Source organism: Carcharhinus amblyrhynchos, chromosome 3 (genome assembly GCF_965287045.1).
Source record: "Carcharhinus amblyrhynchos chromosome 3, sCarAmb.v2.hapA, whole genome shotgun sequence".
NCBI lineage: Eukaryota > Metazoa > Chordata > Chondrichthyes > Carcharhiniformes > Carcharhinidae > Carcharhinus > Carcharhinus amblyrhynchos.
In genome coordinates, this window is record NC_137326.1 from 42,042,066 (window position 1) to 42,056,116 (window position 14,051).

At 38.9% G+C, this 14,051-nt stretch overlaps 1 protein-coding gene across 11 annotated transcripts in view; it reads right to left on the reverse strand.

Annotated features, from left to right (window-relative positions):
- The window catches only part of foxp1b (forkhead box P1b), a 492,035-nt gene that overhangs the window by 44,001 nt on the left and 433,983 nt on the right, over positions 1-14,051 (reverse strand). For 10 of the 11 annotated variants that reach the window (XM_080183569.1, XM_080183534.1, XM_080183525.1 and 7 more), the window contains 4 exons: positions 10,470-10,553; positions 9,753-9,806; positions 343-544; positions 70-146 (listed from right to left, as the gene is read on the reverse strand). In XM_080183569.1, coding sequence (XP_080039695.1) covers positions 70-146; positions 343-544; positions 9,753-9,806; positions 10,470-10,553 — 417 coding nt within the window. The remainder of the gene's footprint in view (positions 1-69; positions 147-342; positions 545-9,752; positions 9,807-10,469; positions 10,554-14,051) is intronic. The other variant, XM_080183572.1, reaches the window with a different exon arrangement.

A 14,051-nucleotide genomic window follows, 5' to 3' on the forward strand; every position in this document is an offset into this window, starting at 1 on the left:
CAAAATTATGTTCTTACTTAAGTATCTGAATGTCAAGATTGTTTTTAAAAAATCAAGAATTGTACTCACCTGCCTTATTAATGAAGCGTATGTGAAGGGAGGTCTAACATCTGCATTTTTGTAGAATTCTTGATTTTGAGCAATGTCTGAAATTAGACATAAACTTCTATTAACGTCTATAATGTACTTGGGGGAAAACGTAGCTCCAAAGTTGTAACACAAAATAATATATATTACAGCTGATTCATTCTCATTATAATTTTAAGAGTAACCTTTCATCAGGTAATAATTTGCAAAGTAAAAACTGAATACATCAATGACTACTGGAACAAAAGATCCTACCTGATGATATTGGCACATTGTACTTGTCTGGGTATCGCCGCCGGATGGGTCCCATGCTATGCATGCTGGTTGGGGTAATAACAGAGGGTCCCTGTGTGACGGGGGTTATGGGGGTTGTTGGTGTTGTAGGGGTGTGAGGTAAGCTCTGTGGAGATGCCTCGGATGCAGTCTTTGATAACGTGACATTCGATACCAGGTTCAGCTACAAAGATAGATTGAGGATGAGATTTGGGTAATGGTGGAAAAAAGGAGAAAGGGGAAAGCTTTAACAGGCTTGACAAATAACAGTGCGAATCACACCTACCACTGTGCTGCCACTAATAAGCTACAGAGGAAGCAGACAATCTCAGCTAATTAAAAGATGAAATTGTATTGAAAGGACTCTAATTAAGAGATGCTTATGGAGGTGATCTAATGATTAAATGCTGCATCAAACTGACCCCATCATCAGCCCATAGTGACACAAGATGTCTGAAGAATTTTTTATCGAAACAGTAATTTTTTGAGGAGGAGACAGTGATATTCGCAATAATAGCTATGAGGTAAACTAATTAAAGTGGAGCTCTGAAGCCAGAATGGCTGTAAGCAGCTGTTCTGTTCTAGCTTGCAGCTGCAGCCATTCCAAACCAGCTCCAAATCTCAACAGAGGCACTCCAGTCAACTGGAAAATTTCAGACTGACCTCTGCTCTTGCTATTAATTTGGAGGAAAACTAATGACACAAATACATATTCCCACAAAATTGTTCTAATTGCTAATTTGCCAAAGGAACTGAGTTTCCAAATTAAATATGACTGCAATCGGTAGAAAAGAAAGCACCAACGCGGGCGTCGTGGGGAAAGGTGTTTCATCTATGACAATCACTTGTGAATTGCGTTAACAAATTAATGGAATGTCAACTCTGTCAATTGCTTTGGAAGTGTCACTTTTCAATTTTTTTTTGATAACGGCATCAATTACTGCTGATGAGATTCAGCCTGCTGTAGCAATGGAGGCAGAAGGGTTCAGGTGAAAAGTGTATCACCCATGTTTAACACCTCACCCTTCTGCACCTCCTTGTTCACAAGTTCTCCAATTACCAGAGTCCTGCTAATAGTCATTATCTGGAGGTTATGCACTTGCTTACTTTAAAACACCACACAAATTACAGAATTCCATCACAGATCAGCCCTATTAAATAACCTTTCCAAACACAAGTGAAGAAATATAAAGGCAAACAGACATGGTTTAGTTTAGTAATTTTCAAGCTATTTGTTTTTTTTACATCTCTTGGCTCACTGCACAGTAAATAAAATTTTAATCACAAGCCTTGTCCTCTATCAAATATTAAGACAGGAGAAGCATGATGTAATTATATAAACTTGAAATTTGTCATCTACAAAAACAAACAAAAGTAGTTTTCATAACATGCCTTTAAATAATCTAATGCATATTTAAATAAGGACAAAAGCTCTATTTTTTAAACAATAGTTACATTCCATAATAAAAGAAAAAGTAATGTGTTGTTAGTACGATATAATGTTGTGTTCACTGATATAAAAGTATTAGGATATTTCAAAAAGTGACATGAAAACTTATGAGAAAATATGCTTATATGGCAGCATTCCCTCACCTCAAACACGCAATATACTTTAGCTTAATTTTGAAAAATATGATCCCATCTTTTGACAATAGTTAAGAATACTTGTTTTTTTTTACTTCAACTAGCTGCTGGTTAATTGCCAAGATTTTTTAAAAACTTACTATAGACAGCCAGGAAACTGGAGCACTGCCTCATCCTCTTGCTATTTTGAAGACTTTTAGCAGCACCACTTATTTTTGGCTGAGTTTGACATTAATATTTATTTTCTTTTACAATATTCTTACTAAATCTTCAAAATGGGACAGCTTTTTTAAACAAAACTGGTCACTATTTAAAACAAAAACAGAATTGCTAAGCTCTATGAATCACATTTCAAATTCAGTATCTTTACAGTGTTGCCTTGAAAGCATTTTCCATCAGAATTATTCATTTCAACTCAGGCTCAGGTATTTCCCATATCATACTCTTTTCCACTTGTTTAGCAAATTTGATGTGGAAACGAATTAACCTTCAAGACAGCATACACTGCATGTTGTTTCTTGCAGCTGCAGCAGCTCCGTAAGACAAACATATTAATTTCTATATTGATCACCTGTTAGGTGCCATTGAACAGGTTTAGAAGTGCTTTTGACTGTTTATAAATCCCTGGCAAGTATTTTTTACCCTTTGTTATAGATATTACTTTTACTATTAACCATGCAAAATGAGAAATGTATAACAGTTAATGGAAACATCTTATAAACTGCAATGTTAATTTTGGTCTGTCTGTAAACTGCCAAATTAAATAAAGCAGTAATTTGCAAACTGAAATCTCTTAACAACAAAAATTGCTACTCTCAGCTTGCTTTAAAAGGTAGCACTTAATGATGCATAATTCTGCTAATAAACAGTATGCTCACATTCTGACATCTGTTACCCAGCAGAATGATTAATCATCAGAGCCCACTTCTCCTTGATAATAAGACAATATTAATATTTATCAATTGCATGGGTTATTCTGTTCGTCATCGGAAAATAATTATCAAGTTACCAAGCATGCAACTGAAACTCACTGACAATGGAACACAGGTTAACTATCGGTAAGTCTTGTATTGAGATGACAATTGAAATTGCCACATTAATTTCAATTTTGCAAAGCAAAATATTTATAACAAAACAATACGTGTGCTCCATTGAAACTCTGAACTGTTACTACCAAGTGTTCTGCACTCATATTTATAAATATGTTCTGTTTTTGACATAAAATGGAATTGAATTCAGTGGTACTGAATGCAGTGGTAGGTATATTTTCCATACGTTGACTAGAATTGGAAAGTTGGGAGCTTATTTTAATTCTTACTCTGGAGTTAAAGATAAGATTTGGAAAAAAATTCAGGCTTAAAACTAAATCACTGTTATACACAAGTGTGATATTTATAAAAAAAGGCCTAAGACAATCTGTGCTTTTGACAATGGAAAATCTTAGGCTGAATGGCTGTTGTTTCTCTATGTTAGAAATTCCATTCTTTGAGAACTACCAAGGGTATGTAACATTATATCATATATATCGTTGTTTTATTTCCAGTGGTGTTTGACTTGCACTGCATCATTCCTGCTTAAACTACTTCTTCAACACTCATGTCACATGTCATTAAAAGGCTGCCATTCAAAGCACTGCTCAATTCCTAAACAGGGCCAGAAAATAGTTCTGAATCTTGAGAACTTGTCTTTCTCAAATTCACTTGGCTTGGTTGGGTGAGCTAACAACGTCTCTCAGCCAAACCACTAGAAAAAGCACCACAATGTAACAGAGTACTTGATCTTTCATGGGAACAGGATAGGGAAATCAGGAGAGCCTGACCCAAAACTGTCGTACTTTTCTGGCTGGAATTGCTAGCAGTTGGTTCAGACGAAATGCAGCATTATTTGTGAAATCATTAACTATCATTTACACAAAGTCCACCTTAAGACAGAGTTATAACGATCTCATAGTACCAAGTCTGCGATAATATACTTGACATCTAATATGTGTAGATTTTATTGTCGAAAAATTTAACTCAAGAGTGGAACTACTGCCATTTTTCCTCATGAAGAACTCCTCCACATATTCTGAGGTAGCATGTCAGTCCAGTGAAGAATTTCCAATTAATGCCTTATAGCTTTTTTGAAATGTTACATGAGAGTTTCTGTACAGTTAACTCCTTCATGCCACACTTACTCAATTATATCCCAACTGGACATTTTAATAAACTAGCATTATCATAGCTGAACAATATGGAAAGTGCTGAAATGTTTATGATAGGACCACCTACCTAGACCATAGCAGTCACTGATTGGGATTGTTTAGCAGCTACCCTATAATGTGTATACTTCCCTTGACAATACCACTGGTGTTCTGCCAACTAAAGTCATTTATACATTCCATTTGTGATCTGGGTTAGATTCAATTCAAAAATTGAACAGCACTCACTCAAAACTTAAAATACAGATGGCAACCTAGAAACTAGCAAAAGCTGGCCAAAAACATTTAAACAAAAGCTGACAAAGCCTCAGTAAAGCTGGCAAATGAAAAAAAATGCTCTGTCTGTAAGCCTATCACTTTAAAAAAACGCAAGGAACTGCAGTGAGGCAGAACAAACATTCCATTACTAGCAATCAAGTAAAAAATTAGTTAATACATGAAAGTCAAAACAGAATATAAAAATGGTGAATGCACATCACCCCCAGAAAAAATAATTTTGGTAGTATATTTTAATTAATCATAGAATCCCTACAGTGCAGAAGGAGCCCATTCGACCCATTGTGGCTGCACCAACTCTCCAACAGAACACCTAACCCAGGCCCCCAACCCTCTGCTCTATCCCGTAACCCTGCACATTTACCCCACTAATCCCCCTAAACTACACATCTTGGGACACCAAAGGCCAATTTCAGCATGGCCAATCCACCTAAACTGCACATCTTTGTGGGAGGAAACCAGAGCACCCGGAGGAAACCCACACAGACAGAGGGAGAAATTGCAAACTCTACACATTCACCCAAGATCAGAATTGAACACGGGTGTCTGGCGCTGTGAGGCAGCAGTGCTAACCATTCTGACACCATGCCGCCCTATTTTCTTAGGTATTTAAAATCCTGGATGAACATTTAGATGGCATTAGTATAGACTGGTATTTGATGATCATTACAGACATGGTGGGTCAAAGAGCCTGTTTCTGTGCTGTATGGCAATTGTAAATCCAAAACAATGAGATATTAGCTAAATTCTATTGAATATTGAAATCTATTTGCAACTTAGGGAATACTTCTTTATGCTCCAGGAGTACCCCAGATTTTCACTCCCTGCTCTGCAGACCTAACTTTTAAAGAATGACCGCCTGTAGCTGAGGTTTCCATTCAGTTGGGGGTTGGTGGGAGGTGGGGTAGGGGGTGGGGGGCGGCAGCAGTGGGCTGCATTGGAACAAGTGTAGAGGCTACCAGCTGTGAAGACTGCCTGGACAGTAGAGGTACTTCTGTTCATTGGCATTTTAAGCTATTTAAAAAAAGATTAAAACAAAATACAACCTTACAGCCCTCATACTTCAACCTGTGTGGCACACACACAATTCTGGTGCAGCTGGTCCTGGGTGCCATTGGGAAAATTGTTAGTCCAGGCACTGGAAACATGTGCTGGAATATGCAGAGTAGTTAAATTGTGACATTGGGCAATGTGTAACACTGGTTTTTTGCCAATAATGCCATTTTTGATCTGAACACTCCAGTTAATATCCTCATTTACTCTCACATAGCTGCATTATTGTTGGGTCTTGAGTCCACAAGTATGGTAAAGGAGTTAGCCACCACTTCTTTGCTGGAAAGGATAAGCTCCAAGCTCTGTATAAAGCCCTGTGCAAGGTTTCTGAAGAACTCCATGTTCTTTGATGTCAGTAAGCTCACTGGCAGGTCTGCCAATGCACCTACCATTTGTGCAATCCCATCAGTTTTTTCCTATATCCTGTACAGAGCAGAAATTATGACCAACCTCACCCTCTGGTACCCCCTCTCTCTCTCTCTCTTGGCTGCGAGTGACTCATTGCATCTAGATCATATCTCTATATGACTCCCTACAGTACAGTTCTTGGGTATCTGAAAGGAGAGAAGCACAAGAATAAGGCTGTGGTGAGGAAAGGGGTCAGGGTAAGCATGAAGTGCCTACTCAGACCATCTGCAACTTGTAAATCTATAGTGATTATTGGGAAAGCACTGTCTCTTCAATCCAGATAAGGACATGCATCTGTCCTTGTTCCCCACCAGTTAGGTGCTGCTGCCTGTGCTTGTGTCTCACTTTGTCCTGCAAGAGAGTGGGGAAGATGTTTTGGTGATTAAACCTGTTTGGGTAATATGCTTGTCTTGGTGGAATAGCTGAAAATGTGTACAAGCTGAGTTGGTGTGAGGCAGTGCAATGATGATGTTTACAGACAATGATGGTAGATGAGTGAAGGTGGTTTGCTGGTATAGTCTTCAGTCACGTGAGTATTTGAAGATGCATTCACTCACTTTGAACACAAGAGAGATCATTGAACTTCTTGTATACTACATCTAAATCCTTGGGGCTACACTGCAGGTATTGAACATGACGGTTAACTGCTCCCATTGGTTTCACAGTGTCTATCTAGAAGAATTCCTGGTTCCTTTTGGCAGAAGACATCTCTGCCTGTCGACCTCTGGCATCAAGGCACGTATGTTACGTTGGAAAATGCTCTTCATCCTGTTCCACCATTATTCCATGTTTCTGCTCAAACACATTGCCAGCCCTACCCAGCATCTCCTGCAGCTTTAAGTACTATAGGATAGGTTCAAAATCGTTAACCCAGCATGAACCTGTGTCCGTTGCTGAGGCATGTAGCCACTCAACAAAGCATTTAGCGCTGGCTGCATGCTAACATCATGGCAATGAGCAGATTGTATAAGGCTTATGCGCTGATTGCATTGGAAGGAATGAACGTCAAAATGCCTTTCTGTTGTTTGGGGCTATTCAATTATTCTTTCTTTCTCACTAATGGTTAGATGTAAATCATCATAATCAATGTATGATGCAAGTTTTCTGGTAAAGGTAACTCTGATGATGAGAGGCAAAATGTAATGTGAAATTTCTCCTTTTTAAGGAGTATTTCAATTTCTAATGTTTCTCTATGTTTGGGAAATTATAAAATAACAGGAATAAAGACTTGTTATCTGGAATTTAGCAGAACAATCAAAATAGAAGATACATTTGGAGTAATTTAAAGATGAAAATTAAGTCCAAGAGTAAAGGGCAACTTTCAAACTAAAGCACTTATCCTTTGCATCAAAATCATTATAACTCTCCCTTACTGATAAATCAGTGATATTTGGTATGCTTCACATATTTTTTCCCGACATGGAGGGGTCAGTGACCAGGGGAAATAAATTTAAGGCAACGGACACGGGGTTTAGAGGGGATGTGAAGAAATACTTTTCACTCAAAGGATGGTGGGAGTCTGGAGCTCACCGCCTGAAAGGATGGTGGAGGCAGAGACTCTCATAACTTTTAAGAAATGTTTAGATGTGCACTTGCAATGCCAAGACATACATGGCTATGAGCCAACTGCTGGAAGATGGGATTTGAATAATTGGATGGTTTGTCTCTTGTTGGCAAGGATGTAATGGGTCGAAGGGCCTTTTTCTGCACTCTATGGTTCTACATTTCTAAGTAAAATATAATCATGAAATCTGTGGCAAAATGACTTGTTTGAATGACTTATTCATTGCAATTCACTGCACCCTACTCAAAATTTTCTGAACAACCATCATCAGCTTATCCACTATGAGATGCTAATCTTCGCAAATCTGTCTGCCCCCTTCCAACTTTGGGGATCCAGACCACAATTGCAAACTGATTCAATGCTTCCAATTTTATTAAACATCGCAATAACTCATTTTGCAATGTCTTTTGACCTTGACTTTTAACCTTAGGTTCTGTCTGCCTATTCTGGTGACAGTAAATTATATCAACATTCGAAGTATAAAACTTGCATTGATCTTGTCAACATTCCTTTCACAACCAACATCACCAAAAACAGATCAGTCATTTGTTTCATCTTCCGTTTATGAGGCATTGCTGCATGCAAATTGGCTATAGTATCTGTCTCCACAAAAATGCCTCCACTTCAAGAGTAATTTAGAATAGCTTGCAGAAATTATAAGATGCTCAATGAATGCAAGTTTCTTTATTTAATTAACTCACAACATGCAGAAGTAATTGTTTAAGAAAACCAGGTAATGAGAAAAACTAATAGTCTATTACAACATAGGCATTCAACTCGAACTCAAAGAAAGGGGAAATATGAAACTACAGAAATGGACAAAAGGGGAGTGAATCATTTAGAGTTGAAAAGGAAGATAGATATCCAACTAACAATTATTGAAAAATGTCACAATGCATTTGCAATATTGCTGGAAATTGCATTTAAATACCCTTTTTGGTTTAACTAAAAATTAAGTTTGAGATAAATTTCTATAAAATGCTTCATGGTAAAGCATGATACAGAGTAGTTTTGAGAAGCAGCGTTACAAGTTAGTTTCCAAACTGCTGCAGAATATAGTTCACAGTACAGGGTACATAATTTTGATCTTAAATTAATTATGGTAAAATATAATTCCTTGTTTCCTGTAATATTTGAATACAACACTTTGGTCCAGTTTTACCATTGTGTCACGCCCAAAACTTAATAGTCAGGCATGAGACGATTAGCGCAATCCGCACCCGCGTCTGCACAGATGCCCACTTTACCAAGGCCTGAAAATGGCCGCAATCCGAACCGTGCCCGAAACGAGCGCGACATCAATTTAAATGCATTTGCAGGGACGCATTTTTCTAATTTTTTTCACTGCATATGCGCTATTCAAAGCTCTGATCAGAGCTGAAGTATTTCGGGTGCGATAAGCCCAGCCCACAATGCAATTCAAATTCGCAATTTTTTTTTCAGGCTTAAGTGCGTACGGGGGCACCTGAGAACAATCTGAATTGTGCCCAGATTCAGCACTTACAATCAAAATGGTAAAATCGGGCCCTTTATTTCATTTCTATAACATATTACAAAATTCGCAAATAGCACAGAAAACAAAGGGTATGAATTTTACTTGTTTTACTCCTGCTTTGCTCTTAATATTTTTTCAATACTTACAAGTCTAACAGTAAAATGTCATCTCACAGGCATCATATTTATGCATCAAGAATCAAATTTAACAGCTTAATTCTGACACCGGAACATTTTGTTATCAAATCTGAGATTGTTAACAGAGATATTTTCCTAATTATGACTAATGTTAAAACATGGTGTGCATCATTTTATTCTTCTTTATTCAGCATCCACTCTGTGCAGATGAACTACTAGCTTTCCATTATCTTGCATCAACACATATTGACTGAAGTTGCAAGTGGCAACTAAAGGCCCAGTCATGCTCAATTAATTCTTAGATATTGATGTTGAATGATACTGTTGTTGGCTGGGTACCTTCAGCAACTGAATTATACATGTTTCAAGCAAGAAATAAGGTAATCTTTCCATTACAATTGATTAATTCATTTAAAGAATTACAGACGGTAGCAGAATAATGATTATGATGTAACCTACTACCTGTTAACATTAAGTGGAATTACTTTTTTGTATGAACGTTAGTAGAAGTTTATTGAACTCCGTGGTAAATCCCTATTAGGTCTTTATGGCTTTAGTTTTCTATGCCAAGAACCATATACATTCTGTGTCATTCTTTGTGTGTGTGTGTATGTGTGTGTGTGTATTGCACAATTGCATTATGTATAGCTATTAGGTTACAAATTATTTATTTACCTTATTCTGTGGGATGGTCAAACATAGCTCCTTGATTTTAGGCGTCAGAAAAATCTTAGAAAAAAGAATTAAAAATTGTATTTTCACTTTTTTTTCTCATTTCTGAAAAACTAATTTCTCCCATCCCCCACCGGAATATTCTGTTTACACGTTCCCTTCCTTCAGCTGGAAGGGTCAAATGCCTTTTTCTATGTTTGCCATCCACACCCCTCTAACGATCAGCTGACAGAAATTATAGTTTTGTGGGACAGAACAAGTCGTGCAAGTATTTTGAATCAATAACCCCAGTCTGGCAACAGGATTTAATACTTGGTGCTCCACATGGCAATATAGGCAAGAGCTGATATAGCTCATGCAATAAAGGCATTTATGTTCAAACACCAATGCGCAGGCAAGTAAATATGAAACCTTCTGAATGGAACCTTAATATACCACCATTAGAATTATGAGACGACCCTATATTTTATTTCATTAAAGTTATTGACGCTACAGTGTCCACAGCCGGAGTGGCATGACTGACCAGCAGTGTTTTTAGGTGAACTGGTGAATCTGCCTACAACTGCAAAATAACAACACAAGTATCAACATTGAGGAACTTTAGAGCAAGTCAGTGATAGGGGTAAGTCAAAAACTGCTCAGAAGCAAGAACATACAAAAATTGGTGCATATGTTGATTATTGTAAGCATTTATCATTTTGCCCATAGATCACTACTTACAGGCTGAGGAGTAGATTTTGGTTCAGTTGACTTCACATGCAGGTGTGTCATCATAGCTTGCAGGCGTTCTTTGTCTTTTGCAAGCTGCAGAAATAAAACATTTTAGCTTCCGAAGCAAAACCACAACAATCAAAAACAATAAAGACTTATGAATCATCCTTAGTAAAACTTTCAGTCGCTGCAAATCTTTTATTTTCACATATGTTGCATTTTCTAACATCTTCACATTTAAATTAATGATTTGATTAATGAAAATGGTGATTTGTAGACCTCCTTGTCAAACAAAAATCTAACTAACTCAGTCTTGAATACAGTCAATGACCCAGCCTCCACTGCTCTCTAGGGAAGAGAATTCTAAACACCAACAAATTCCTCACCTTGGTTTTAAATGGGAGACACCTAATTTTAAGCTGTTCCTCCTCGATCTAAATTTCCACAAAAGGGAAAACATCTTCTCAGCATCTTCCTCTTCCCTGTTTAGTCTCAGAATCTGTTTCAGTGAGATCACTTCTTATTCTTCTGGTCTCAATGAGTATATATTCAACCTGCTCAACCTTTCCCCATAAGACAAACCCCTCATCCCAAAAATCAATCTAGTGAACCATCTTTGAACTGCTTTTAATGCAAGCGTGTCCCTCCATAAGTAAGATGACCAAATCTGTACACAATATTCTAGATGTGGTTTCACAAACATTGTGTATATTTTGAGCAATACTTCCCTACTTCATTCCCTTGCAAAATCTTTTGTGATGCATGCACAAGGAATCTAGGTTCTGCTGTATGGCAGCATTCTGCAATATCTCTCCATTTAAGTAATATTCTGCTTTTCTATTCTTCCTGCCAAAGTGGACAACTTCGCTCTTTCCTCCATCTGCCAATGTTTTTGCCCACTCACGCAATTTTGGAGATTCTTAGTGTGTTCCTCCCATTTTCTTACCTATCCTTGTATCATCAGCAAATTTAGGTATAATACAGTTGGTCTCTTCTTCCAAGTCATGATATAAATCATAAGTAGTTGAGACCTTAGTAATCATCTCTGCCAGTTAGTTTGCCATCCTGAAAAAGACCCATTTATCCTGACTCTGTTTCCTGTTAGTTAGCCAATCTTTTATCCATGCTAATATATCATCCCTAAAATCATGGAATTTGTGGCACCTTCCTGCCTTTGAGCCCTGAAGATGGACACAGGGAACACAATGCATGATTAATCAGCACCCACTACTTCTGATGCAGGCAGCATGCAAACTTTGTGTCGCCTGCTGATTTAAATATTAGCACATAGCCAAATGCTAAACTGGCTATTGTTTGGCTGTATGCAATCTGTCCAAGTTCATGTGAGGCGAGCACAACTTAAAATTAGCCTGTACTACTGTACACCTCTGCAATGGGAGTTACTTTCTGGCAGAAACAGGTGCAGAAAATGGTTGGGAGAGAACACTAATTAATGGTGCAACTGGAAAAAGAGCATTCCCAAGATTGCTCAAAGTTGTATTATTGGAGATCTCTTGTGTAAAGATTGGAGAGGAAGAAAAAGGCCCTCTATCCATAAAGAACCCGGGGACCCTCCAGACAGAGGGAGTGGGGGTCCATCTCAGCCAAAAGCAGAGTAAACCTGAGGATCTGGATGCAATGTCAAAAGAATTTCAATGACCTTATACAACTTATATCAAGGTCAGTGAATGTACCTTCAAATGCCATATTATAGAATCATAGAATCCTACAGTTCAGAAGGAGGCCATTCAGCCTATCGAGTCTGCACCGACCCCAATTTCACCCCATAACATCTCCTGTCCCCATGCATTTACCCTAGCTAGTCCCCCTGATGGTAAGGGGTAATTTAGCATGGCTAATCCACCTAACCTGCCCATCTTTGGTCTGTGGGAGGAAACTAGAGCACCCAGAGGAAACCCACACAGACACAGGGAGAAGGTGCAATCTCCACACAGACAGTGGCCCAAGCTGGGAATCGAACCCGGGTCCCTGGCATTGTGTGCCAGCAATGCTAACTACTGTGCCACCTATATCCTTTCAGATGAACCAGCCTCACACATGGCTTCATTCATCAAATCCCCTTCACTCACCCACCAACAACCCCTACCGACTACAACTTATACTTTACATTCAGGGCTTCAACTCACTCTCACATTTAGCACTCCTGCTAGACTCACTCCTAAACTTTGCACACACTGCCAGCTACTCAAACGTGACAGACACATCACCCAAACAAATTACAGCACACTCACGGACATATTTCTCCTTCTTTGCAGGATTAGGTAGTACATTACAAGTAGGGTGCATGTCTGCACCCTGATGGAAAGTTACTCAGCATCATTAGAGAAGTCACAAATGGAGCCTTGGGCAGTGGCATGGCTGAAACCACAGATGTTGGTAAATTCCTACCTAATTTTCTCTCACAACCATCTAATCCCTCATTCCAAAACCTCTTCTGCTTTACAAGATTCAACTGATGTAAGCATATACTTTTTGTTTTCCCCCTTTCATTCAATGGAACTCTATCCTTGCACCTTTCTCCTTTCAGATACCCAAAAGCTGCCATCTGGCCTAGCATTAGTACAGGAGCATGAAGTGGAAGAAAAATAAAAGATGGATGAGGAAGAAATACCATTACTTGACCTGACGTGCACAGCTCAGATACTGACACTAAGCATACTTCAGGAGGTCTGCGTGTGATGAGTAACCAGACATAAGTGGACTGCAGGCAGGGCAAATAGAAAAGTACAGCAGGTGCCACTTCCCCAGAGAGCAAGGCTACACACCAGCTCTGTTGCAAAGAACTCAAATAAAGTCTTTGATGGAGTTGCAGACAGAAAAAGGCTGATTGCACAATTGTATGCTTGGTTCATTGGCAAGCCTGTGAAAAAACCTGTCAAAATGCCCAATTCCAAGAGAATGCTTGTGGACCTAACCACAATATAATGTCTGATAGCCGATGTCTCAGCTTTCAGTGCACCTCAAGCAGAAGCCATCCAACACTGAGTACTGTTGTCAAAGCTGAGACTAAAACTATTGCATTTGAGTTTGTTCATGCAGGCTTAGATAGCTGCAATCATGGTTGATATTCGCTACGATTTCATGGCAGTTCAGTAATCTGCCTTCCAACAGGTTACTAGGACTGTTGCAGTGCTGCCTCTTTGGAATGGCAGTGGCTCCTTCAAAACACAACCCTTCTGTCCATCCTCTGGTTGACAGCCTGTGTCCCCTTATTGCTATCACTCCATCAGTGCCCTTGATATTGCCTGTCAGCCAGCCAGCCACACAGCCCAGATTGATCCAGTTCATGTTGAGGTGATGCAATCCAGCCCAGGATCTTCACAGGCTAAAACTGTGTAAATTCATCCAGCAAGGCCATCTGTAGTCACCAGATCAAAGCAGAATGGCTGCTAGGTGACAAAGGCTGTCAACTGGCCACGTAGTTCACGACTCCCTTCCATAACTAAACCACACGTGGGCAGCATACATATGAAGGAAAGTCTTGTGTCACGTGAAACACCATCGACCGCTGTTAGTCAATGATTTAGCTGCCAAGATGGGAGCTCCAGGTACTTGGGCAGCACTGCAAAG